The 24,418-nt window shown below is 36.8% G+C and overlaps 1 protein-coding gene across 1 annotated transcript in view; it reads left to right on the forward strand.

Annotated features, from left to right (window-relative positions):
• CSMD1 (CUB and Sushi multiple domains 1) overlaps positions 1-24,418 on the forward strand; it is a 1,149,005-nt gene that overhangs the window by 683,878 nt on the left and 440,709 nt on the right. The window contains exon 6 of the mRNA XM_065681530.1: positions 13,496-13,608. Within this exon, the coding sequence (XP_065537602.1) occupies positions 13,496-13,608 (113 nt within the window). The remainder of the gene's footprint in view (positions 1-13,495; positions 13,609-24,418) is intronic.

The raw sequence follows: 24,418 nt of genomic DNA on the forward strand, positions 1-24,418 counted from the left end.
AACTTGCGTTACATTTAGTTGATCTATAGGTAATTTATTCAGAAAATGCTGGCAAGACTGGAAAACAAAAAAAGAAAAAACAAAAAAGAAAATCAGGTAGCCATCGGGGGTAGGGGAGACAACAGTTCCTGTAGCAAGATAGCACATTGCTACAGCAATGTCGGGCAAATGGAGTTTAGGTGGACTGGTAGGGTATTGTGCAGTATCTTTGCTGAAGTTGAGCTACTGTCATTAGCTTTCACAGACACTTGAAACTTCACTGTGAAGAAAATTAAGTACATAAAAAGAGGATCAAGTACTTCAGTAGCATTTCAGTGCTTCATTTTGGTGTTCTGAAATTTAACTGAGGGAAATAATAAATCCTTCTACCTTTAGATGTCACTTAAGTCACTTAAGTCACTGAACACTTGTTGAATCACTGTGATGCACCCAGAACAGGCACAAGCAGTGTTTGACAATGTGCTTCCTGTCACTTGGCTTCTTGTTCTTGCAGTGTACTGGCAAATAGAGTGAATAGATGAGTCATTGCTAACTCATGCTCTAGATGCTTAAGATACTTCCACCTTCTTTTAAAAAACAAAGCAAAACAAAAACCAAAAAAGGCTATAGACTTCTCTGAATAAATCTGTTTACAAATTCATTCCTTCCAACCCAGTATTTTCGTGAAGTTTTTGCTGTTAAACTCTCCTTTCATTAGATTTCCTGCTCTTACCTGCATGTGTTAAGAGTATGATTATATAATTGCAGCCATAGATGTTTGTTTTTGTTTTTGTTTTTTTTTTTTCAATTCTATATTATTCTTGATAACCAAGTCTTGTTTAGGCAAGTTAAATGCAGCAGCTGATGTCTTGTGCATTTGTGGAAGTTCCTTTTAGTCTTGCTTGCTGTCAAGATGTACAAAGCTATTTCTCCTTGCATTATTTTGCCTACTGAGAATTTCACAAGGTCATATTAGAATTGTGAGGGTTGTTTTTTTTGGGGGGTTGTTTTTTTTTTTTTTTTTTTTTGTAAACTATATATTTTTTCAAGCTGGGAAATCTTTTGTTGTTGTTTGTATTTCATGTTAGAAGGTTTAATGATCTGTCCATCTAAAGGAATACCCATGATACAGAAAAAGCAGAAAGATCCAAGAAAATGTGTCCGTGTTCGACAGTGATGCTTACATTGAATGATTGAAAGCTAGCTGCTTTTATTTTGGCATCTCACGTTTCTGTGGTGTTTTGTGAAATATGCCACACTGAATCCTAATAAAATCTAGCAATTTCTTTCATGAAAATCTACGGTGAATCAATGTTTACACTCAGATTTCCTTCAAGATAACTATTCTTATAGCAAAAATATTTTCAATAAGTAATCTTCAGAGTCAGATTCTAATTCTTTGTTACTCTAACTTACGATAGTATTGCAAAGGGTACTCCCAAATATTAAATAAGTATAACCTGTCAGTTGTTCCTAATGCATGAGTTGTCAATCTTTGCTATTTTTTCCACTGTTCTGGAGGCCTTTTCTGGTTCTGTATTTGTCAAAATATATTTTTTAATAGAAAATAGCTGTGCTTTTATATGTATGTTCAGTACAGTCCTGAAGTAGTTTAGCCTTGTAGTCTACAGCTTTCTATAGTTTTAGAATTGATCTTCAGTTTCATTGTCGTAGCTGTCTGTTGGTATATATCTATGTAATTGCCATCCACAGGTGTTAAAGACTATCTTAAAGCACGCGGGTCTTAATGAACAGTAAGCTTTCATTGTTTCAGAAGTTATAATTACTGCTGCCGTCTCTAAGTCGCAACTGGTTTGTGTTCCTGAATATTTTATGTACATCTTGTTTTAAGCTGGTTTTTTGTCAGCTCCTGGCTATCAATGTTCACATACTCAGAGGGTTTTGAGTTTTTAATTGTTGTGTTCTTTGATCACTTCTCTAGCTTTTGTCATTGCATGTGCTACTGTAATGTTCTATCTTTGTAGGTTTTTGTTATGTCCCTAGCCACATCAAGTTGCATTCCTTCATGCACAGCAGAAAAAATTGCAAGAACTGCAGAAGTTTCTTTTTTTCCCTTTCCCACTTTTTCTTTATAAGAGACCTGAGTGTATTTGTGGGATTTTGTTATTGTTGTTGTTTGGTTGTTTTTTCATGCCTTCCTAGCTTTCTTCTACAATTCTTAAAAGCAATCTTAGACATGTTGCGACTCTCCTTTAGGTGCCAGATATTGTTCTTTATCTGTAATAAATGCCATATGCCACAAAATGTACCACATGCAATTTGATCACCATTTCTGCTGCAGTTGTAATCAAAAAGACAGAAATTGGAATGTTGATTTTGTGGTGAAATCTCTTTCATGGGACAGGCAGGTCTCTCTCATCCTGAGCTGAACCACAGCCTAGTGCACTGCATGGCAGTGGGATGTCTCAAAACTGACTTCAGTCTTTAGAGAAAATGAAAAATACCACATTTTGTCTCTGAAAACAATTCAGAGTTGTTTGTTCTTCTCTCTGTGCTGGTGGGTGGTGGAGCTTTTGCAGGTGAAGGAAAAATTTCCCAGGGAAGGAATAAATGAAAAGTAAATCAGAAAAGTTCATGATAGTATTATACCCAATATGTAAAGTAATTACTTTAACAAGCTCATTAGCTTTAATGGAGTGTCCCACTATTCCCTTGTCTCCTTTATTGACCTGCCTATTGAAGGTTTCTGTAAACTTACCGCTCTATTTGCATAGGTGCCAATAATTTGAGGCTGCTACTATTGGTTAAACTGGAGTATGAACCTGGTTTAATTGCTAGGAATTGCAATGGAATGTTCAGGTTGGCAGGGAGCAGAGAAGGATGCATAATTGACAGTTTGTTCCTGCTGTGAAGAAGTAAGGAAATATGTGAAACTACACTGATGAAAATGAGGTGTTTGGTGAAGAATGGACAATGAGGGGCAATAGAAAAATAGAAGATTTCAGTAGGAAGGGAAAAAATGACAGTAACATGTAGTAATGTACTTTTGCACACTGCTGTGACTTTTTAAAAGGTCTGTAGATTTTACTGAATCAAAATTTATTGACAGTTAGGAGTTAGGAAACCCAGGACTCCTTTGAAAAAACTATTCTTTTTGTGGAAAAGATAGCAATGCTTTTACAGAGTCAAACTTTGGACTGAAAGTGAACCAATAGCACATAAACTTAAAATTCTTGAGAATGCAGTGAATGTAGCCTGGTTCAGAGTGAAGGGTATCTCTAAACAAAAGATCTGTATCTTGATCGTTCAGAAATTACATCTGAAATCATTTATCTTGAGTCAAGAAGTAACAGTCCTGTGTGCCTCCAATGAAGAAAGAAAAAAACCTCTTGCACAGAGTGTAGTAAACACCAACCATATACTATGAAATCTGGTTTTAATCCTATGTCAGACCCTTCTACAGGATAAATATAATTTTTAGAATTCTGCATTTTTTCTTAGAATTAGTTGGGTTTATGTGCTGTATAAGGAAAGTAGGTTGGCTGAATATAGTATGTTGAATGCAGGCAGTAAATCTGATAAAGATGTATGGAAACCTTCAAAATACATGAGAAACTGACAGAACAGTAAATTACTCATCATGTCAGCTGTTAAAAATAGCAGGATTGCTATCTAGCTAAGCTGTTCAGTGTGCTCCCTTTAAAGGTTTTGCCTCTTGGCTACATAAAAAATACCTATATTATGGTGTTCATTGTTGCTAATACTTTATTTCTTGACACAAGACATCCAACTGCTAGAAAGAGAGAAGCAAATTTTTTTCTGCTTTCACTGGGAGCCCTAAAATATCCACTGAAAGAGCTTGGGAGCAGGTTTGATTTGGGCAGTATTGCTTATCAAACTCCATGATCACTTAGCGTGGATCAAGACGGGTTAACTAAGTGAACAGGAATACATTTGGTTCAATTAAAAAAAAAAAACCCAGTATTAATGGTAGAGAACACAGAAACAACCTCCTGGTGGAAGTGGTGTCGCTGTGTAGTTTTACAGAGACAAGGATCTAGTTCATGATAGCTGTGTCATTTAGCAGTAAGGAACTCAAGTAAATTCTGTTCCCAAATTTCCAAATAAATAGACATTTCACCTGGTTTCCAGAATATGAATTGTTATAAGTAGCTATTGCGTGGTTGCACTCTGAGAACTATTTGGTGGAAGAAATTTTCTTTCTTTCCAACCAGCTATTCACTCAATAGTTCAAATTGTTCAAGAGAACCAACATCACAGATTGTTTTAAATTCACATTAGCAATAGACTGCCTGTAAATCATGCTATTTTAATTATGTCTGTAATCAGACTGCCCATGGCATCTCTGGAAAATGTCTCTTATGATGGTCTGGGTTTCTCCCTCTCCCACCTTTCTTCCCCCCAAACATCTCTGGCCTTTTTATTTTTCTACCGCCATATTTGCTGGGTTTTGTCATTTGCAAATACAGCAAACATAAAATTTACTACAAACCCAGAATGCATCTGTTGCCTGATACTCTATAAGACGTCGTATTAACAAGCAATGTACAGTGAAGTTTGTCTTGGGGAAGCTTTTTGGTTCTGGTATAAATATATATTATCTGAGCAAATACTTGCCCTATTGCTTATTTTGTCTTCCGTGACATTTGGGAGAGATTTTTCCCCACTGAAGCAACAGATACCACTTTTCCTTAACAAGCTAACAAATAGTAAATCCGAAACCCATGCAAAACATGTTGTTGCTTTCTTTACATAGTAGCAATATTATAAAGTAAAATACTATAGCTTCATAAAAAAGCATGGAAAAAATTTAAATCAATTTGAGAAAGTTTTTGTGGGGTTTTTGGTGGATGGTGTTTTTTTAAGATGCATTAAACATGTTAGGTCAAACCGTTATGCATACTCTTTGTCACGTTCTACTGCTTGTCCAGCCTAGAAGCTGTATTTGTTTACATTAAAATCTCAGAGAAGGGAGAGAAGTATTTTGAAGCCTTGCTACCTAAACGTCTGTTGCTGTTAGTATAGTGGTCGCATGGTACTTCTTGTTTAACATTATTTTCTGGTATTTACCAAACATTATTTCTGGGAGAACACTAAGTTTTTCTGTTTGCAGATAAATAGTATCTTAAATTGCTGTGTACAGACAAACAGGGGATAAAACCCAAATAGCTAGGAATATATTACTAGAAAATCATGTTGTTCCCTACTACCTTTATTACTGGGAGAAAATTTTGTGGTTCGGGTGAAAATAAAGTTACCTTTTGCCCCTTAAAAATAGCCTAAACAAAAAGAGGCTTTTACATAATGATATAACTGTAAGTATAAAATAAATATAGTCAATGTAAGGAAAACATGTTAGAAATGTAGGTAAGTCAACTTCCTTGGCAAGATACACTAAAGATGTAAACATTTGCCATAGCTTGATATCAAAATATGTTTTAGAATTGGCAGGAAAAGCTTCAAAGGCTAATCCAAATATTAACAACAGTTTTTTGTCTTAAGTCTTCCTCAGATGATGAGAGGTGCCTTGAAGACAAGCCACGTTTCATGTCACATAAAGAGGGAATAATATATATGAAATTTCCTTATTCTGGTCATTTTATCCTCTATTTTGATTAGATGAGTATTGGGTTGTTGGTTTTTTTTCATGGAAACGTAGTAAACTCCATAATGTTAAAACCAGATGTTTAAGTATATATATATACTTATATATACATATATATATATATATGTTTTGTGAGGTACTAAGATGAAACAGAAATGTAGACTGATCAAGTTTTTAAAAGGAAATATGTGTTTGGGGTTTTTTTTCTTTTATCCCAGTAAGTTAAGTAAGTGCTGTCTGTTAGCACCTCCTGCCATCCTGGTCTGCAGTTGGAAACCAGTGAGTTATGTTCTTTTCCAGATATTTTTAAACTCTATTGTAAGATAACAGGATTTCATTGATCTATGGTCTGAGAGGTCCATAAGAGAGGATCATAAAAGAAGACAGAGAAACAATCATGAGACTTTTCTTATTTTTTATTACTGAACATGTCATATAGGTTGATCCTAAACTCATTCCCCCATACATGCTGCAGAAAGAGCAGAGAAAAAGCACAGTGTAGAAGAGCTCTTAAAACTCATCTTACATTTATCCTTGGATACTTGTTGCTAAATATCCCTCCTACATGGACTGAGCTTTTTAAATACAGAAAATTGTGCTGTTGTTTGTTGTTTGGTTTTTTTTCTTGGTCAGAAGAGAGAGTATGACTTATGAAAATGTAGCCAAAAATTTGTTTCACGAAGGTTGGTTTTTTTTTTTTTGGTTGATTTGCTTTATTTGTTTTTTTATTTAATTTAATAAAAAAGCCAAATGGGACACCTGAAATCTTTCATTCAAGAAAAAGGAACAGCTCATCCAATACAAAATACGTAACGGAGAAAGTTACTAAAGTAATGAAACTAAATTAGCTGTACTGAATGGGAAAACATTTTTAGTCATTCTGTTTGTTTAATCATTTTAGCTTATTTCAAAAATCTTGCAGTAACATCTACAAACTAAAAAAGTATTAGTTTTAGAAAATAGGCTTTTTCAGCAAAGTAGCAAGTACCTGATGTACTAAAAGATTCCATCTGCAATAGACTCAGGCTCAATCTTCAATTTTTCATCATTTAAATGAGTTTTTCAGAACAGTTACGTCTGAATATACAGAAAAGCGAATCTGCATGTTTGTATTTTCCTTAGCTATTGTGAGTAAAAATAAACAACTCTGGGAGATTAGCATGGGCATGAAGAGTGAGTATTGCACTGGCAAATACTATTTTATAATGAGATTGATGTTTAGTGAATATTGCTTTATGCAACTGCTTTTTGGAATGTGTCTTGTTAGATCTTAATCGTATACTAACAACTCATAATAACTGAAAGTTAAAGAAAAAAAAAGACAACTACTTTTTAGATAAGCAGTTTCTAAATTTTATTGAAGAAATTAAAATTTCCCCTGTATGGACACTAGAGAATTTTGTTAAGTGATTAATATGAACAGAGTAAAAAAAAAAAATCTGTGGTTTTCAACATGTTGACCCAAAATGCCCATCTTGATAATGGCAGTAAAAACACCATCACTGCAGTGCTCCTAAACGTAATACTACGTGTGCTGCAAGATAAGTAGTGTATTTTATCATTGCAGCTATTAATAATAACACCCAACTAGGGAAATATTTTTTAAGCAGAATTTTATCTCCAAAGCACTCAATTACTACGTATTGGTAGCAACAACAACAATCCCACAAAAATCCTCAGAATTCAAGTTAATATTTATTAATTTTGGAGCTTGTTTTAAATTTTCATTTCCCTTCATGACAGCTACTGTATTAACTTTAAGACCCTACACTTATCTTCCCTGGCTTTGGATGGAAGAGCTCCTTGAAAGCTATGGAAGAGTGGCTTGCAGCACTCTGGGCTCGGGTTAAATATCACTGTGTTGAATAATAAAATCTAATTGATTGCTGTGTCCTAGAGCTTAGTGTTCCACTTTTGCTGGACAGTGAAAGCCATATATCAGAAAACCCCTAGATGTATAAGGAATTATTGTTCTTTTATTCATCAGCTTGAGAGCAGTGATAATCTTCCAGATAAAAAATATCCTATCCAGAGTGCCATGGAATGTTGTCCCTATGATGTTTGTCAAATATCAGAGCAGTAATCAAGAAAAATATTTGATAAGACTGTTGAAACAATACACAGAGATGTTCTTAATAAAGCTGTTTTCCAAACACCAGGAATAAAAAAATCTTGCCTTTAGTTTAACCTTCAACCAAACACAAAGTATCTGCAAGTATAACATCCAGTGTGAGGTACAGCCAAATACATGAGTCTGGAGGGTTTTTTTGTGCACAGTTAGAATAATTAGAAAGTGTGAAGAAGGTCATCTTTGGAGAACAATGCTCTTGAGTTATATGATGTTCCATGTGTTGAATTATGATAGCATTTATATGGCTTGGATGGCACTCAGGTGTTGATATTTACTGATCTGATTACCTACCTCTCTCATTTTGAAGTTGAGATTTATCTCAAACTAATGTGGAAATCTAAAATGCCTCAGATGATGCACACTCACCAAATGCTTGTTCCTCTCCATTGACTACAGAGGGAGCCTAGTCCAGATGGAGACCATTGCACTGCCAGCAGCTAAGATCTAGACCATCAATTTTTCCTTGTTTCACAAGGCCAGAGTGCTTCTGAGTGTACCTTTAAACTTGCACTCAGACAACATAAGAAATTTGAGCTGTATTTTGGGAGGCCATAATTTTAATAATTTTTGGAAAACTACATCAAATTTCTGCTTAGATTTCCATGTTAAACTATCTGACTTAAAACTTTGTTAATGGAAGAAACATATAAAATAATTTTATATAAAATTATATTAATTTGGTTTTAAATAGATCAGTCATCAGCATGTTTCATTATAACAGTTAAGTGCCATGACGAGGGAGTGAAGAGAGAAACATTTTACCAGACTTTGAAAATATTCTGTAATAACTTTATCAAATTTTCAAAATTCATTAGCACTCATATTGCATAGGAAACATACATCTCAAGTGTTTACCGGCCAATGTTTGTTTGTAGTACACTGAACTTAGTAATAAACTTAATGAATATAATAATGTCACAGCTACAACTCTATATAATACAATTATGGAACATTGATGTTTGGTTATTGCATTTTGAAGAGGAACTTTCACAGCTCCCTTCTATTAATGTTTAAATCTTCTACTGTCAATATATAGTGAAATAGAGCAAATAAAAATGGAGCATTCTTTGACTACTCAAGTAAAAGGATCTGAATCACTGAAACTGATAGTCTTGTGAAGAATTTACTCTCGGGCTTATTCCCTTACTCATCTGTGTTTTCCTTTCTTCGGTCCTTTTTATACTGACCAATTTTGGATTTCATTTGAGCTATTTCCTTAGGCCCAGACTGACAAAAATATTTTGATATAAAATTCTGTGGCAAGCTCAGTGTGTCGTCCCTCAAGACTTAAGGTGTTTTTCAGATTTTTCCTGTACAAGAGCCTTCTGGATTACTCTTAGTCATCAGGTTTTGTGACTCACTTGGAAGCAGGTGTCAGTCTCATTCAGGTTCCCAGGGACATACCCTGTTATCCTGAACAATTCTGTGAGGAGTATCTAGGAGCAAGTTAAGACTTACTAAGCTGATCCTGTGTCTTTGTAGTATTAGGGTGAAAAAGAGCTCAGCTTAAACCTTATACACTCATATGAATTAATTCTTATCCCAAGCAATATTAAAGTAAAATGCAAATGAAAGTATTTATTCACAACATCCAGAATAAGCAATCATTTATACAGGGTTGTGGAAACAGGTGAAGAACGGAGAGATCTAATTATTTTAAATGAGAAAATGAGAAACGTCTCACCCTCTCCTTCTCCCTCCCTCCCCCCACTTCTGAACCCTTTCCTTGTAGATTGTTAGCTGTTATAAATAGTATTTTATTTTGAATTCCCATGGAGATGATATGAATTCTTTCTGTGAAACTGTTACATATATTTCTTCTGCCTTCTTTTAGGGGGCAGCCACTTGCTAGAACTTAACTCCATGGGAAACTGTAGCCACAATATGCATGTTTCAATGTCACATGTGTCTTCTAATGCAACTTATAAAGCTATACATAGAATATACATAATACATTTAGAAAGAATATATATAAGGTCACAGATTGTCTTCATGTATTTGCTGCAACTATCATATTTCACCCCTTTTAAAAATGCTTCCTGCTATTTTGTCAAGTAACAATTGATAATCCTTGGAAGTTCTTGCTTCGACATGTAAGTACACAGCTGCTCGTATAAACATTTTAGCTGAAGGGATTTCAAAATTGAAGTTAGTTCTAAGTTGAAAATTAGGGTACAGTTTTCTCTCTTCAGTTCCTAACTCAGAGACCTGTTGCAGAAACTCAGTAAATGTTTTACGCTATTTCCAAAATAAAAATATAAATAAATCTTTAAAAATATGAATATTTCTGTGGTTAAGTGAATATAGAAATAGTAGAAGTATTCAAAACTGAAACATAAAAGGTTTTTTTGGAAGGTCTCTGTATTATTTTAATCTGAACTAGAGTTTATAGAGCTTATATTTTCAAATCTCATTTTAGACTTGATTAAATTAATTTGATTTATTATTTTACTGTATTTGGGAACAAATAATGTTAATTCAGCCACATACAGATGTTTGGCTGAATACAAAATGGGGAAAATAGCTAAATTAGAAGCATAAGAGTAAATGAGTTGACAAAACCCTCTCCAATTCTTTTTTATTCTTGCATTTTTTATTCCATGGAAGTGAAGTATGAGTAGTTTTTTGTGATAAGAATATATTATCTCTTGGTTATCGTCAAAACAATGTTAAGAACCTTATGAAAGAAACAAGATTTGGTTTATTTGTTCAGTCAAAAACATTAATTATTTTCTTTTCTTAGGAAATCCACAATGAAACCCCAAATTGTTCTGCCTCTAGATGGTTCTCTTAATGAAATATAGCTTTGCTATACCTGAATTTGAGCCAAACAATAACTACGGGAAAATTTTAGCTAGATAAAAAGTGTTTTAGTGACACACCTGTTAGCAGTAATTTTAATAAAACTTTCACAATTTCTTCATAATGCAACAGAGACTTCAAAGGGCATTCTGCTTCTATATCTGCTATACGATATATAAGGAAAACATTATTCCTTCAAGACTGCATAAAAGCAGAATGCCTTATTACTTGTATAAACAGTGAATTAGTATGTGTGTGAGGAAATTATGGAATAAGAATCAAATTAAAACATCGCTTGAAGTAGTAAAATATAAAAAAGGTTTATCTATTCCTCCCAATAATCAACAGTAAGAGAGCTTCCACTGCTGTCTCTGATCGTGCTGCAGCCTGGCTGCCTTCAGATCTAGAAGGAGAATAGTGGAGATGGTTTAATTATTTCTCATTATTTCTTGTGAGAAGAATTGTTTATCAGCAGAGGTGTAGTATGGTATTAATATAGCTATAAAGCTCTTAAAACTTGGCCCTTTAGTTCTTTATGATACCATAAGAGGGATCAGGAATTCCCTGAAAGCCTGCCTCATTCCACAGAGCACAGTGCAACATCTAGTATGCAGAAATGAGAGATTTGAGGTTCCCTGTGCAATCTTCATTCTAAGCCTCGAGGCAGATGCATCATTATATGATGTTATTTGAAAAATTACGTTATTTTTGTTTGTCTGTTTGTTTTTTCCATGGGATTGCACTTTAACAGGTCACTAAATGATAGATAATCAGTGGATGAACAGCTGTTTCGTGTTTCCTTTGCTCCCCATTCAGTGCATGGCTTCAAATACTGTTTTGCACAGATCCTTCAATCTTGTCCAAGCGACAAACAATATTAACTCCCTGATGTTAGAAGCTAAGGGCTTGGCTGGCGTCAGTACTGAAGATGCAAACTCAACATTTCTGCAAATCAAGTATTTCAGAAAATGCCCAAATAACATTATATATACATGCGTATGTGTGTGCGTGTATGAAAACCACGATTAATATCATTTATATTAGGTATCACTTCTTCTGTCCAAATAAGGCTATCACATGCTAGGCCTTAAAATCAGCTTCAGGAAAGCATTTTCCTTTTCAGAGGCAGAACTGAAACTTAACTGAAGAATTTGATTTATTCTGTATTACTCCCCAAACAATAAATGTCTGCAGTTAAAAAGGAAGTGAGAAAAACTTTGAATATTCTTTTTAGAATGCATTTAGAAAGCATTAATAAAATCAAGGGACTAAAGCTTCTAAAAAGGACTTTGATATCAAGAAATGTGGGGATTTTTACCTCATCGAAATAATTTGTGTGATATAAAGGAGTTGGAAGTCTTAATCTGATTTTAGAATTAATACCTAATCTAAAATTATTCATATCCAACAGGAATGAATACTCTGTGTGTGCCCACTTGAAGTAGAGAGAACTTTCTTGGGTTGAACCTTTGCTTTCAGAGCAATAAAAGGGCATGATTAAGTTCTGCCGGATGTTTCCTGAGCACCTCATAAGAGGTGATCACATTCACAAGTCCTACTGGGACCCTGTATTTTAGACTAATGCCTTCAATGTGTATGAGAAAGATAGAGAGAGCACTAGTCAGTCATGGTCAGAAGAGTTTCAGGCAACCTTACAAACTAAATTAGCCATTAAGTTACATTTCACTTTCTCACTTTCTTCAATTAAAACACAAACAACATTGCTGATAAAGAATATATTAATGCCTAGTATTCAGTAGCATAGAAATCATATAGCTAAATTAGAACTCTGATAAAATAGGTTACTTAAAATACTCTCTCACTGTCAAGATCACATTATCATTATCTGTCACAGTATAATGGGAAGATTTGAAACTATTTAGATGCACCTTGTAGAGTTCACATAGAACTGAAAATATTTGTGCATTGTGTGTCTGGGAAATAGCTGTTTATTAGAAATGTAACTAATGAAAGACTTGCTTTGAATGTGCTTTTATAATGTTGTTAATTTACTCTTTTATAAATGTACCATTGAATTCATCTACGATTAAATATTTCAGCCAGGAGTTTTGCAAACTCTGGATGTACCAGAAAGATTGTTACTACATGTACATTTCATTAAAAAAAAAAGAAAACCAACCCCCAAAGTGGTATTTCTAAGAGAAAAGTATGTGCACTTAGACAAATAAGTTATCAGCTCAATGATATGTGTTGAAGCCTATATATAGTAAAAACTTTCAGATGCAACATATATTGTGTCAATAGCTGAGAAGTACTAGCAAATTACATATTTTTCATATTTCACATATGGCTTTATTTTGTTTTTTCAGTATATCACAGTTGTTTCTACAGGTAAATCCAAATTCTGTGTAGCTTTTAAACAGTAAATTCTGGTTTGTAGTTAGACATATTTAAAGTGTCTGATCTAAGGAGTGTTTAAAATACAGTTCTAGCAGGTTAGTTATGTACCAGTAACTTACCACCTGAGCATGGCATTAATTAGTGCCCATAACCCTTGTTTTATCCTGTCTTAATACCAGATATTTATTTTCCTGCGAGGTAATTGACACAGTAGGGAGTCAGGTGATGAAATTTTGCCACAATTGAATAATGGCAAATTATTCAATTGTGAAATTGTTTTTTTGCTGGATGTTTTGTTACATGTATGGATACATCTACACATGCATAAACACATGCACTACCAAGAGTGCTTTTCTTCCTTAATTTGCAAAACAGTAGGTTGGACATAGAAGTTTTGACAGCAAAATAAATAGCTGTAATGGGAAACAAGCAGACATTTCTCCCAGGATAATACTAAATTAGCCAGTAAAGAATTAAGATAAGATGACAGTGAATCACTGTTGTCAAATACATTGTAAACAGTACAGCAGTATGTTGTGGCTTTTTGTTTGTTTGTTTGTTTGTTTGTTTGTTTTCTTTTAAGTAGTAAATGAGTCTTCCACAATTTATACCAGATTTTCTTTTCCTTTTTCCAGGTTGACTGGTATGAATCTACCTTCTCCAGTTATCAGCAGTAAGAACTGGTTACGACTCCATTTTACGTCTGACAGCAACCATCGACGAAAGGGGTTTAATGCTCAGTTCCAAGGTAGGAAATGTATGAAAGTGCAGCAAAAGAAGACCTTTACTGTTAAATGCCACTAAAGTGGTGGTGAAATGTAAATTTATGTTTAAATATCAGGGATATAGTAAAAGGTTGAGTCATGCTCTTGCTGTTTTTACAATGAGTAGCTGTTATAACTGTGAGATGAGGCATCTCTAGGGATTTACTTTTGATAAAGGTACTTGTGCTTCATGTTGGAGTTCGCTCTAAGTATGCGTTGCTTGCTCACTTTTTCTATAGTAAATTGTTTTGCAATCAGTCTGATCTTTGCTTTAAAAATAGGCCTGGAATGCAGCTTGTAGAAAGTCATTTCCACACAAAAGCATGCCCCTGTCTAAGCATTGTCTTCCTCCATTACTCAAAATCTAACTTGTATCCGGAATCTACATACATAATTTGGAAATTTAACTCATCCCTGGTATAGCACAAATTGTATTTCAGGCTCCTGCACAGATTTACATATACAACTTGAAAAGAAGATAAGAGGATGCCAGTGCTGTTGACAACTAAGTAATAAATTGGGGTTTTATTTTAAGCAGAAGTAACAATTATATTTACAGCTGGAAGACTACTAGTGTGACAAATCACAGAATAGCAGAGGTTGGAAGGGACCTCTGGAGCTGCTTCGTTTTTCAGAAGCTTATTTCTGATAACATTCAACAACTTTGACAGCTATTTCCATCTTAGGTGCTTTTCTCAAGTAAAATAGTTATTTGAGCCTATCATGACAGAAACTAAAATAGTGTTAAGAAATATCTTACCTTATTTTCTGGCAGAAAACCTGGCAGTGATAGGATGCCTTTCATGTCTGACTGCATCCAGGCACAATTCTGATGTTTGTCCTCCTGGCAAATCCTGTGATATAGGCTATATGACTGACATCTCTGTGAAATATTTTCCTTAGGGGCAACTATTCCAAGTAGTTTAAATTATTATATTTAATGATATTTTCATTTTTAATAAACTATTATTTTTGAAAGTAGAAACTAGATGTCATGGTTTAAACCCAACCACAAACCTCGTTTACTCACTCCCCCCCACTTCTTGCCCTCCCCCTGCTCCTGGAGGGACGGAGAGCAGAATCGAAAAGAATGCAACTCCCACGGGTTGAGATAAGAACAGTTTAGTAACTAAGGTATAACACAAATCACTACTGCTACCACCAATAATAATAATGGTAAAGGAAATAACAAGAGGAAAGAATACAACACCTCAACACCAGCCGACCAATAACTCGCCCCACTCCCCCCAGCCGAGCACTGACCGATACCTCGTCCAACCCTACCGTTCCCACCCTTCCGGGGTAACTCCCCGTTACATCCTGGGCATGACGTGCTGTGGTATGGAATACCTCTTTGGTCAGTTTGGGTCAGGTGTCCTGTCTCTGCTTCCTCACGCCCCGCCCCCTCCTCCCTGGCAGAGCATGAGGCTCAGAAAGTCCTTGGCCAGACCAAACATTCGAGCAGCAAATGAAAACATCGGCGTTATCAGCACTGTTCCCAGGCCAAAAGATCAAAGCACAGCACTGTACTAGCTCCTAAGGAGAAAAATGACTGCTACTGCTGAACCCAGGACACTAGACTATTTCAGAATAGTTGAACTATTCTGTCTTTGAAGCAGTTAAAGTAAATATATAGACTTCCTGATGTAACCACTGAGCACTTTAGACACGTACCCATTACCAGTCTGACCAAAACCCAAGAATCTCTTTGATTCTTCGACTTCCAGGGTATCTAGATCTTGGGCTACATCCTTAGGGCATTCTGGACTCTGCTTTCCTACAGCACTTTAGACTGTTTCCTTCTGTTTCTTGCTTAAAAAACAATTGTCCCTTAAAATCAGTCCATGCTGTCTTTTTCTGATTGTTTGCTTGGTTCTTTAAAAAAGTAGTGGGTTTTTTTCTGTGTATGTGGTAAAGTTTTACCATTTACTGCAGGGGAATCTCTGCTCTGGTGCCTGGAGCACCTCCTCCCCCTTCTTCTCTGACCTGGCTGTCTGCAGGGCTGTTTCTCTCACCTATACTCAGTCCTCTCTCCAGGCTGCTGCTGTGTGTTTTCTCCTCCTCCACTCCCTCCATGTTGTCCCAGAGATGCTACCTCCATCTTTGATTGGATCGGCCTTGGCCAGCAGCAGGTCGGTCTTGGAGCTGACTGGCCTTGGTTCTGTTAGACACACGGGAAGCTTCTAGCAGCTTCTCACAGAAGCCTTCCCTGTAGCTCCCCCTGCTACCAAAATCTTGCCACACAAACCCAATACACAAATACATTTTGATATTTTGATTTTTTTTATATCAATCTATTTGGTTTGATCTCACACATCTCTTCTGCTTGTACTGGGAATTAGGTTAAGAAGGATTGGAATTCTTCCATCCTGGTAGTGACTGCAGGTAATGATCTCTCCTTGCGGTGTATTGTACAAGTTACTCACTTTTCCTTTCCCTTGCAGACAGCATCTGTTTCTTGCCCTACTCAGTCTGTATCATGTGGGCAAATGCAAAAGGATGCCAATTTAACATGTGCATCAGACCTTTTGTTAGTATAGAAGCTTCTTTGGATTTTTTTTTTTTTTTATTTTGAAGTGATTCTGTTACACTAAATGTAATAGATTTTGTAGTAGAAAGGGCATGTAATAAGTGATTTCTTAATGAATTTGAGTTATGAACTGATGAAGACTACAGCTAAGCAGGTTTAACTCAGTTTTAGATGGCTGAAAGACAGAAGCAGATGAAACTGGCAGGTTTTGCTGTTCTACTTTGGCCTGTTTCTACAATTGAGAGATTTAATCTTGAGGCTTAGTTTCGCTTCCAAAAAGTAGCAATCATTGAACTAATTGAAAATTAAATAGTACCTATTGTTACTTACTCTTTTGAGACTCTAAATTCTGATATAGTTCAAAACAAGTCACTTGGCTCCTACAGAGTGAAAATTGTTCCATTTGTTGAAGTTCATCAGATTTACCTTAAAATAATCCAAAATATTATTTAATAACAATAACATACAGCCAGATTGTCTTACCAAAAAAAACCCCAAAGAGCAAAAAACAAAAACCCAAAACAAAAAAGACCCCAACCAACCCACAGCAAGAGAAGAATACGGAACAGGAAAAAAACCCCGAAAGAAGCAGCATACACTGTTGAATATGGGTATTCTGCATACAGATGCTGGAATACAGTGCTGTATTCGCTGTAGGCACACACATCAGAGCATGCATATATCACACTTTATTCACACTTGGCCAAATGGATTAACACTGACAGACACAGTACTCGTATGAATACATACAGCACCCATGTCATCAGCCTGTTTCTCCTGTCTGGTTCTCCTCTCTGGTGATCTGTTAGTGGGAAATAATACATAGACAATGTGAGTGCACTCGCAGCTGGGCTGAGACAGTCTTCCCAGTACCAGCTCCTGGATCTCAGTCTCCCCAGCTGCTGGCACCTGAGCCTATGAGCTCCTGAGGCTGCAGACCCACTCCAGTTGCTGGTGCTCAGACCTACATACGGGCACAGTACAGACACACAAGGGATCTTAGTCAACCCCCACACCACGTGGTCTTCCCAGAAGTCGGCTGGGACCTTCTCTCCCCTCCAGTAGCCACCTCCTCCAGGTGCCTCACCCTCAGAGATACACATGCCCTCCCACCTTGCTAGTTCCCAGGCTACTTCACCTACTCACCAGGCTGGATCTCTGGGAGCTCTCACATATTCGCTTGTGTGCCCGCACTCGCTCAAGGTGCCACAGCATGGGCACACAGCTCTCCAGGCCATGGTCTGACTCCAGTTGCTGCACTCAGATCCCATATAAACACACGCACAGAGAATGGAGTCTGCAATCCAGGAAAATCATTAGAAGTTGAGTTTAACCAGGATACAGCCCAGATCACGAGTCAGGCAATCTGTCTATCATAGTGACCGGCCTTGGTCTGCATGCAACTAGTCCTTCCCATTCTTTTATTCCTATATTAGCACATATCGTTTCCTCTCCAAACCATCATGATCCATCGCTTTCCCTGCTATAGAATTATGGATTGATTCCCCTAAATACTCCATAATCAGCCTTGTGCAATCCCAAAATGCTCTTTAGCAATTCTTTTCAACTCGTACCAAATTTACATCATATTTATTATCGTGTTAACATAGATCCAACCCTAACTATTCTATGATTCTATATATTATTGCTGTAACTTGGCTTTTTCAGTCAGCCAAAACCAATACTAGCAAACAGCCAATTTAATTTTCTTTTCTTTGTTTGCTTTCTGAACAAACAGAATTATTATAATTTAATTAAAATATTGTAACTACCAATTAGAATCATAGAATCATAGAACAGTTAGGGTTGGAAAGAACCTCAAGATCATCTAGTTCCAACCCCCTTGCCATGGACACGGACACCTCACACTAAACCATCCCACACAAGGCTTCATCCAACCCGGCCTTGAACACCGCCAGGAATGGAGCACTCACAACCTCCCTGGGCAACAGATTCCAGTGTCTCACTACCCTAACAGGAAAGAATTTCCTCCTTATATCCAATCTAAACTTCCCCTGTTTAAGTTTTAACCCGTTACCCCTTGTCCTGTCACTACAGTCCCTGACAAAGAGTCCCTCCCCAGCATCCTTATAGGCCCCCTTCAGGTACTGGAAGGCTGCTATTAGGTCCCCACGCAGCCTTCTCTTCTCCAGGCTGAACAGCCCCAACTTCCTCAGCCTGTCTTCATACGGGAGGTGCTCCAGTCCCCTGATCATCCTCGTGGCCCTCCTCTGTTCCAGCAGTTCCATGTCCTTTTTATGTTGAGGACACCAGAACTGCACACAATACTCCAGGTAATTAGATGTAAAACTATGCATAGTTCATTTATTCAGCAAATGTAGATCTTTCTACCTTGCATTTTTGCAATATTTAATGCCCTGATTTTTAACATGGTCAAGAAAATGAGGTCACTAACATGAACAAGTTAAAGCAGTATATGAGAATTACGTGCTTGAATGCATTAACTGAATATATTTCTAAAATGCTTGTAAAGCTGCATGTAGAAATAAAACGATGTCATATAGAAGGTATACCTAGCTTGTGGGTGTTTAGATTTCCTCTTGAATCATATTTATTGTTCCATCTTCCATTAGGCCAGAATGAATGGGTATAGAGTAAAAGGTGAAAGGTTTGTGGGTTTGTTTTGTGGTTTTGTTGGTGGTGGTGTGTTTTCTTGTTTTTTTGTTTTTTTTTAATTCCCACCCCTTATTGCATCGTTCTGATTTTTATCTTGATTTCTACAATAAAAATAGGTATTTTCCAGTGAACTTGCAGATTTTTTTTGTATAGTTTCAGAATTTGTAGGAAAAAGGAGACCTGGTTTAAATGGTCCTGGAAAACCACCAGGACAAATTACAGTGCAATGACATGGTTGGCCTTCTCTGCTTCATGCCTGCTATATCAGCAGCATTGGCCATAGTGGGTGTAATTGAACTCAGTTCTTGTTCTGCCTTGTTCTGTGGTGGTGGTGTCGTAGAGTTAAAGGTGTTACATTAGTCAGCTGTGAACTTCTTTGTTTTTATCCCTCTGCCCCTAACCTATGTTGATGTGCAAAGACTCTTTGCATATATTCAGTGAGAGTTGCAGAGTATGTGATTTGTCTTATGCTAATGCTTCATAAATTAATAAATTCCCCAGAGGACAAGTATCATTAACAGTCTCACTATGAAATGAAAACCTGGTGCTTCCCAACAACAAAGCTGATTAATGTACACAGGATGACTTAAAAGGTGTGATAACAAATCCCCTTCTTTTGTGTATTTAGAGCATGTACACTATGCTTGTTTAGCTTTTGCTTAATTCGAGAACATAGAAGAAGGTTGTTTTATTGACTTGGTCTTCATTTTAAAAGAAAATATATCACAATACATTTTCTATGCTAACTAAAACTATTCTGCTCAAGTTAAATATTTATTTCAGAATTCCTAGAAAGAGAAGAAAATAAGAAAGTTTCCAAGGCAAAACTTCATTAATGGTTGCATTCCGCTTTAGCTAAGAATCAGATCTCTGTTGTAGGCAGTTTGAAATCAAGTGTGCTAGTTTTAGCAAGTTATCAGAGAGGTTCAAGGAGGTATTATGTTTATTGATCATTATGTACCAGAAGTTACCTATCTGTTGTGTTTGACTATCTTGAATTATTCAAGATTTAATGAACAGATAATACTGAAGTCAAACAATGAGTATGATAGAGGCTGCTGAAATAAATATGGACTAATGGAAAAACGTGAGTGACATAATGCAAAATGGACTGCTAGGTAAAGTAGCTCTTTCAGTGATATTTTGTAATTCAGTCTGTCTGTCTATAAATGCGTAACTGTTCTTCCTACAAATTCTGTAAGACTATAGAAATGGTATTTGAATAAAGTGAAAAGTATTTGTGGTGTTTCCTTGACGAACGGTACTTTCAATCAGCGGTTACAATTAGAATCATAGAATAGTTAGGGTTGGAAAGGACCTTAGGATCATCCAGTTCCAACCCCCCTGCCATGGGCAGGGACACCTCACACTAAACCATCTCACCCAAGGCTCCGTCCAACATGGCCTTGAACACTGCCAGGGATGGAGCATTCACAACTTCCTGGGCAACCCATTCCAGTGCCTCACCACCCTCACAGTAAAGAATTTCTTCCTTATAGCCAATCTAAACTTCCCCTGTTCAAGTTTTAACCCGTTACCCCTTGTCCTATCGCTACAGTCCCTGACAAAGAGTCCCTCTCCAACATCCTTGTAGGCCCCCTTCAGATACTGGAAGACTGCTATGAGGTCTCCATGCAGCCTTCTCTTCTCCAGGCTGAACAGCCCCAACTTTCTCAGCCTATCTTCATACGGGAGGTGCTGCAGTCCCCTGATCATCCTCGTGGCCCTCCTTTGGACTTGTTCCAATGGTTCCATGTTCTTCTTATGTTGAGGACACCAGAACAGCACACAATACTCCAAGTGAGGTGTTGCGAGAGCAGAGTAGAGGGACAGGATCACCTCCTTCGACCTGCTGGTCACGCTCCTTTTGATGCAGCCCAGGATACGGTTGGCTTTCTGGGCTGCAAGAGCACACTGAAGCCAGCTCATGTTCATTTTCTCATCGACCAGCACCCCCAAGTCCTTCTCCGCAGGGCCGCTCTGAATCTCTTCTTTGCCCAATCTGTAGCTGTGCCTGGGATTGCTCCGACCCAGGTGTAGGACCTTGCACTTGTCATGGTTGAACTTCATAAGGTTGGCATCAGCCCACCTCACAAGCGTGTCGAGGTCCTTCTGGATGGCATTCCTTCCCTCCAGCGTATCAACCAAACCACACCGCTTGGTGTCATTTGGGAAATTGGGAAAGAAAATTACTAACAGCATTTGATAAAATAAAATTAAAAAAAAACAGAAAAAATCTGCTGTTTTCTAGCTCGTAAGTGATGCTGAATGGAATTTGCCTAGTGAATACTGAGACATAATTTGTATTTTATTTTTTTTTTTTTTTTTAGAAAGTAATCCAGTCGATATGGAAAAATCAACAAGTAGATAATCCATCATCTCTCTTGATCATTCTCTCCTGTGGTATCATGACCACTGTTAAATTATGTAGTCCTGTCTTCTCACTTGTATTAGTCTTGTTTGAGCTTTCTATGTCCACAAGTGACCTTATGCTTTCCCTCAACAGAGTAAAATGCTTTTTGTTAACCTTAAAATTCCCCTTTTGAAGCACCAACTCATCTCCCAGTTTCCTAGATAATCTAATGAGGTTGAGCTCTTTAACTCGTTGAAAGAAATTTTCACTAGCTATTGCATTTTTATTGTTACTGCTGTTTGAAGCGTCCAGTGACCACTTACTTGATTTTAGCTGTCTTGAGATATTGAACTAACACTGCACTACTAAAACTACATTTAGCTTTTTTCCCATGTGTTTATATGTTTTCCTACTGCTGACCCTTAGGAAATGAATTATCTAAGTAATTCTAAACTACATGACGTACCTTAGGGGCATAAATCATTGTTCTTAACTCTGTACACCTGTCATGGCTGCTGTAGGTAGAATTCGGTTGTTCATTTGTCTTTTTTTTTTCTTCCTTTGTTTTTTATTCTTTCACACTGTGTGTTTTTCCTCACTTTGATACTGTAATTGCAGATTTCCCCACATCCTATCATACAATCGGCAAATCATTTAGAGAGTCTTTTACTTTGACTTTTTTAGATTTGGGTGTGTGAAGCAATTTTCCCAGAGTTTTGTTTGGTATAATTGATTTACATTTCGAGGGCACTTACTCAGCTATGTGGTAAAATCTGCACAAGTCTACAACATGATAAGTTCTCGGAGAATGTTTGTTTATGAACTATCAAAAGGATATTATTTTGGCCTAAACTTCATATGTAACTGTTGATTGGGAATGGCTCCTCTTTTGAGAATTAGCTTAAACCATCCTTTCCAGTCTGATTTTCAGTCTCTGTCAAAACTTGAGTCCCTTAATGTATCTTTCTCTTAATGTGTTTTTGTCGTGGTTTAAACCTAGCCAGTAACTCAGCACCACACAGCCGTTCACTCACTACCCCAGGTGGGATGGGGAAGAGAGTTGAAAGAATGTAAACCACATGGGTTGAGATAAGAACAGTTTAATAGCTAAAGTACAATATAATACTAGAAATAATAATGATAAGGGAAATAACAACAGTAAAGATATAAAAGGGGAAAGGGGAAAAAAAAAAAAGAAGAAAAAAGCCCTAACAACAGCAGTGATGCCCAATGCAGTTGCTCAGCACCTGCTGAACTATACCCAGCCCAACCCGAGCAGTGATCTGGATCTTCCAGTTAACTCCCCCCAGTTTCTATACTGGGCATGACGTGCTGTGGTATGGAATACCCCTTTGGCTAGCATTGGTCAGTTGTTCTGTTTCTGCTTCCTCCTGGCTTCTTCTGCCTGTCCTCCCTGTCAGAGCACGAGACTGAGAAAGTCCTTGATTGGGCTGAGCATTACTTAGCAACAACTAACATGTTGGTGTGTTATCAGCACTGTTCTCAGGCTAAAGCCAAAACACCAACTACTAAGAAGCAAGTTAACTCTATACCAGTGAAAATCAGGACAATTTTACATTGGCACCGAAGAATATAAAATGCCCAACAGCATTAAGCACTGGCCTGTATTTTCTCATTTCTAGATTTGTGTTGTTTGATCAAAAAGTAGATTAATACCAAAAAAAACCCTATGATAAGAAAATAAATATTTGACATCTTATCTTCTAGTGCATTGAATATATATTTATCCTTTCTGGAAAAAGCTTAGATTTTTTTTTTTTTCCATGTACACTTTTGTCCCTGGACTAAAATTAGGAGATATCATTTATTAGCTTAGTAATGGTCTATACCTTGTTGTAAGGGAAGAGCATGAGAAAGCATTCAGACTGTTTCCTTATGAATGTGACACGTGCATCCTCTTAAGAGCCAGCTGCTTAAAATAGCTGCTCCTGTGATGTCTCTTTAACATACATAATTAAATTGGCTAATATATAACGAACAGCATATCATTAAGATAAAACTGTATCTGTTCCTCCCATTTTTAGAGATTTGAAACTTTTGCAGTTTTTCACATTAGAAATAATGTTTGGATTTATTGTTAAAACTGCCATCTCAAAAGCAACATGCATTCCTGAGGTTGGCCATCTTATCTGTTTTGATGTCTCATAGTCTTTGTTTTCTCAAAATCTGAAGCAAAGCCTAGAAGTTGACTTAGAATGACAAAAGGAAAATACATGTGTCTAAAAGCAGTACACTTAACCAAGAATATAGAAGAATTAGACCCTACTAGGATAAAGCTCTCAAGACTTAGTACAAAATTTGGGTAGAATTTCTCAGTGCCAACAGAGTGACACGTTTGACAAAGACTCAGATTACATACAGATTTTCCTTAACACAAGGGCATTCTGTTAAAAAGTGTTAGTACTAAGCCACCATAGAGGAGCATGTTATTATGAAGCCTGGATTTTTTTGGCATTGTCAGAAGAAACAAAGAGCTCAGTAAAAGTGGAAGGTTGAACTTTTTTTCAGCCAAGTTGCCACAGGTAATACTTCTTTTTTTAATGTCTAATAAAGTTTCTGTGTTGCTAAGAAGGCTCAGGCATAGCTCCTTTGTGATGTCAGCACTAAGCAGATGCTGATCTTGTAACACCTATTAATTCTTTGACAATTGTTTGGCATGGTGTTATCTTCTTTGCAAAATAAAAGATGAAATTGGAATACTTTGAAAGTAAGGAACATTCTTCCAGATTTGGTGGCTACTCTTTGTCAAAAATTGTGTTAAGCTCCCTCAATGCCTGGATCTTCCACAGTCCTTGTTTGAAGGCATCACTGTCCCAAGGCTGCCTAACTTCTAAACCGGTTGTTTTCTATGCTGTTCTGTTATGACACTGATGCATCATCAATGAACTTTGTATTTTCCAATGTAAAAATATGCATTTGAGAAAAGTTGACAAAACTGTCGGTTTCACTGATTTTTAAACTAACCTGTAGCAATATAGAGAGGGAACAGCAGAATTTGGCATGAGAATTTTAAATGAGAGAATGTGCACAAGTGATGGAGTATGCACAATTATACGGAAGGATGAAGGTATGCAGGTTTCAAGGAAACATGTATAACCTACATGCAATCACGGTGTCCGTTAATCTCCTTATTTTATATTTGGCACTGACTGAAAACATTCACATGGTCAGTTTTTACATGGGAAGAAATTAGAGGCATCAAATAGCAGGCTGTCCGTTTTACCGCACTTGCAGTTTCTTCATTATCTACGAT

Source organism: Lathamus discolor, chromosome 5 (assembly GCF_037157495.1).
Source record: "Lathamus discolor isolate bLatDis1 chromosome 5, bLatDis1.hap1, whole genome shotgun sequence".
Lineage (NCBI taxonomy): Eukaryota > Metazoa > Chordata > Aves > Psittaciformes > Psittacidae > Lathamus > Lathamus discolor.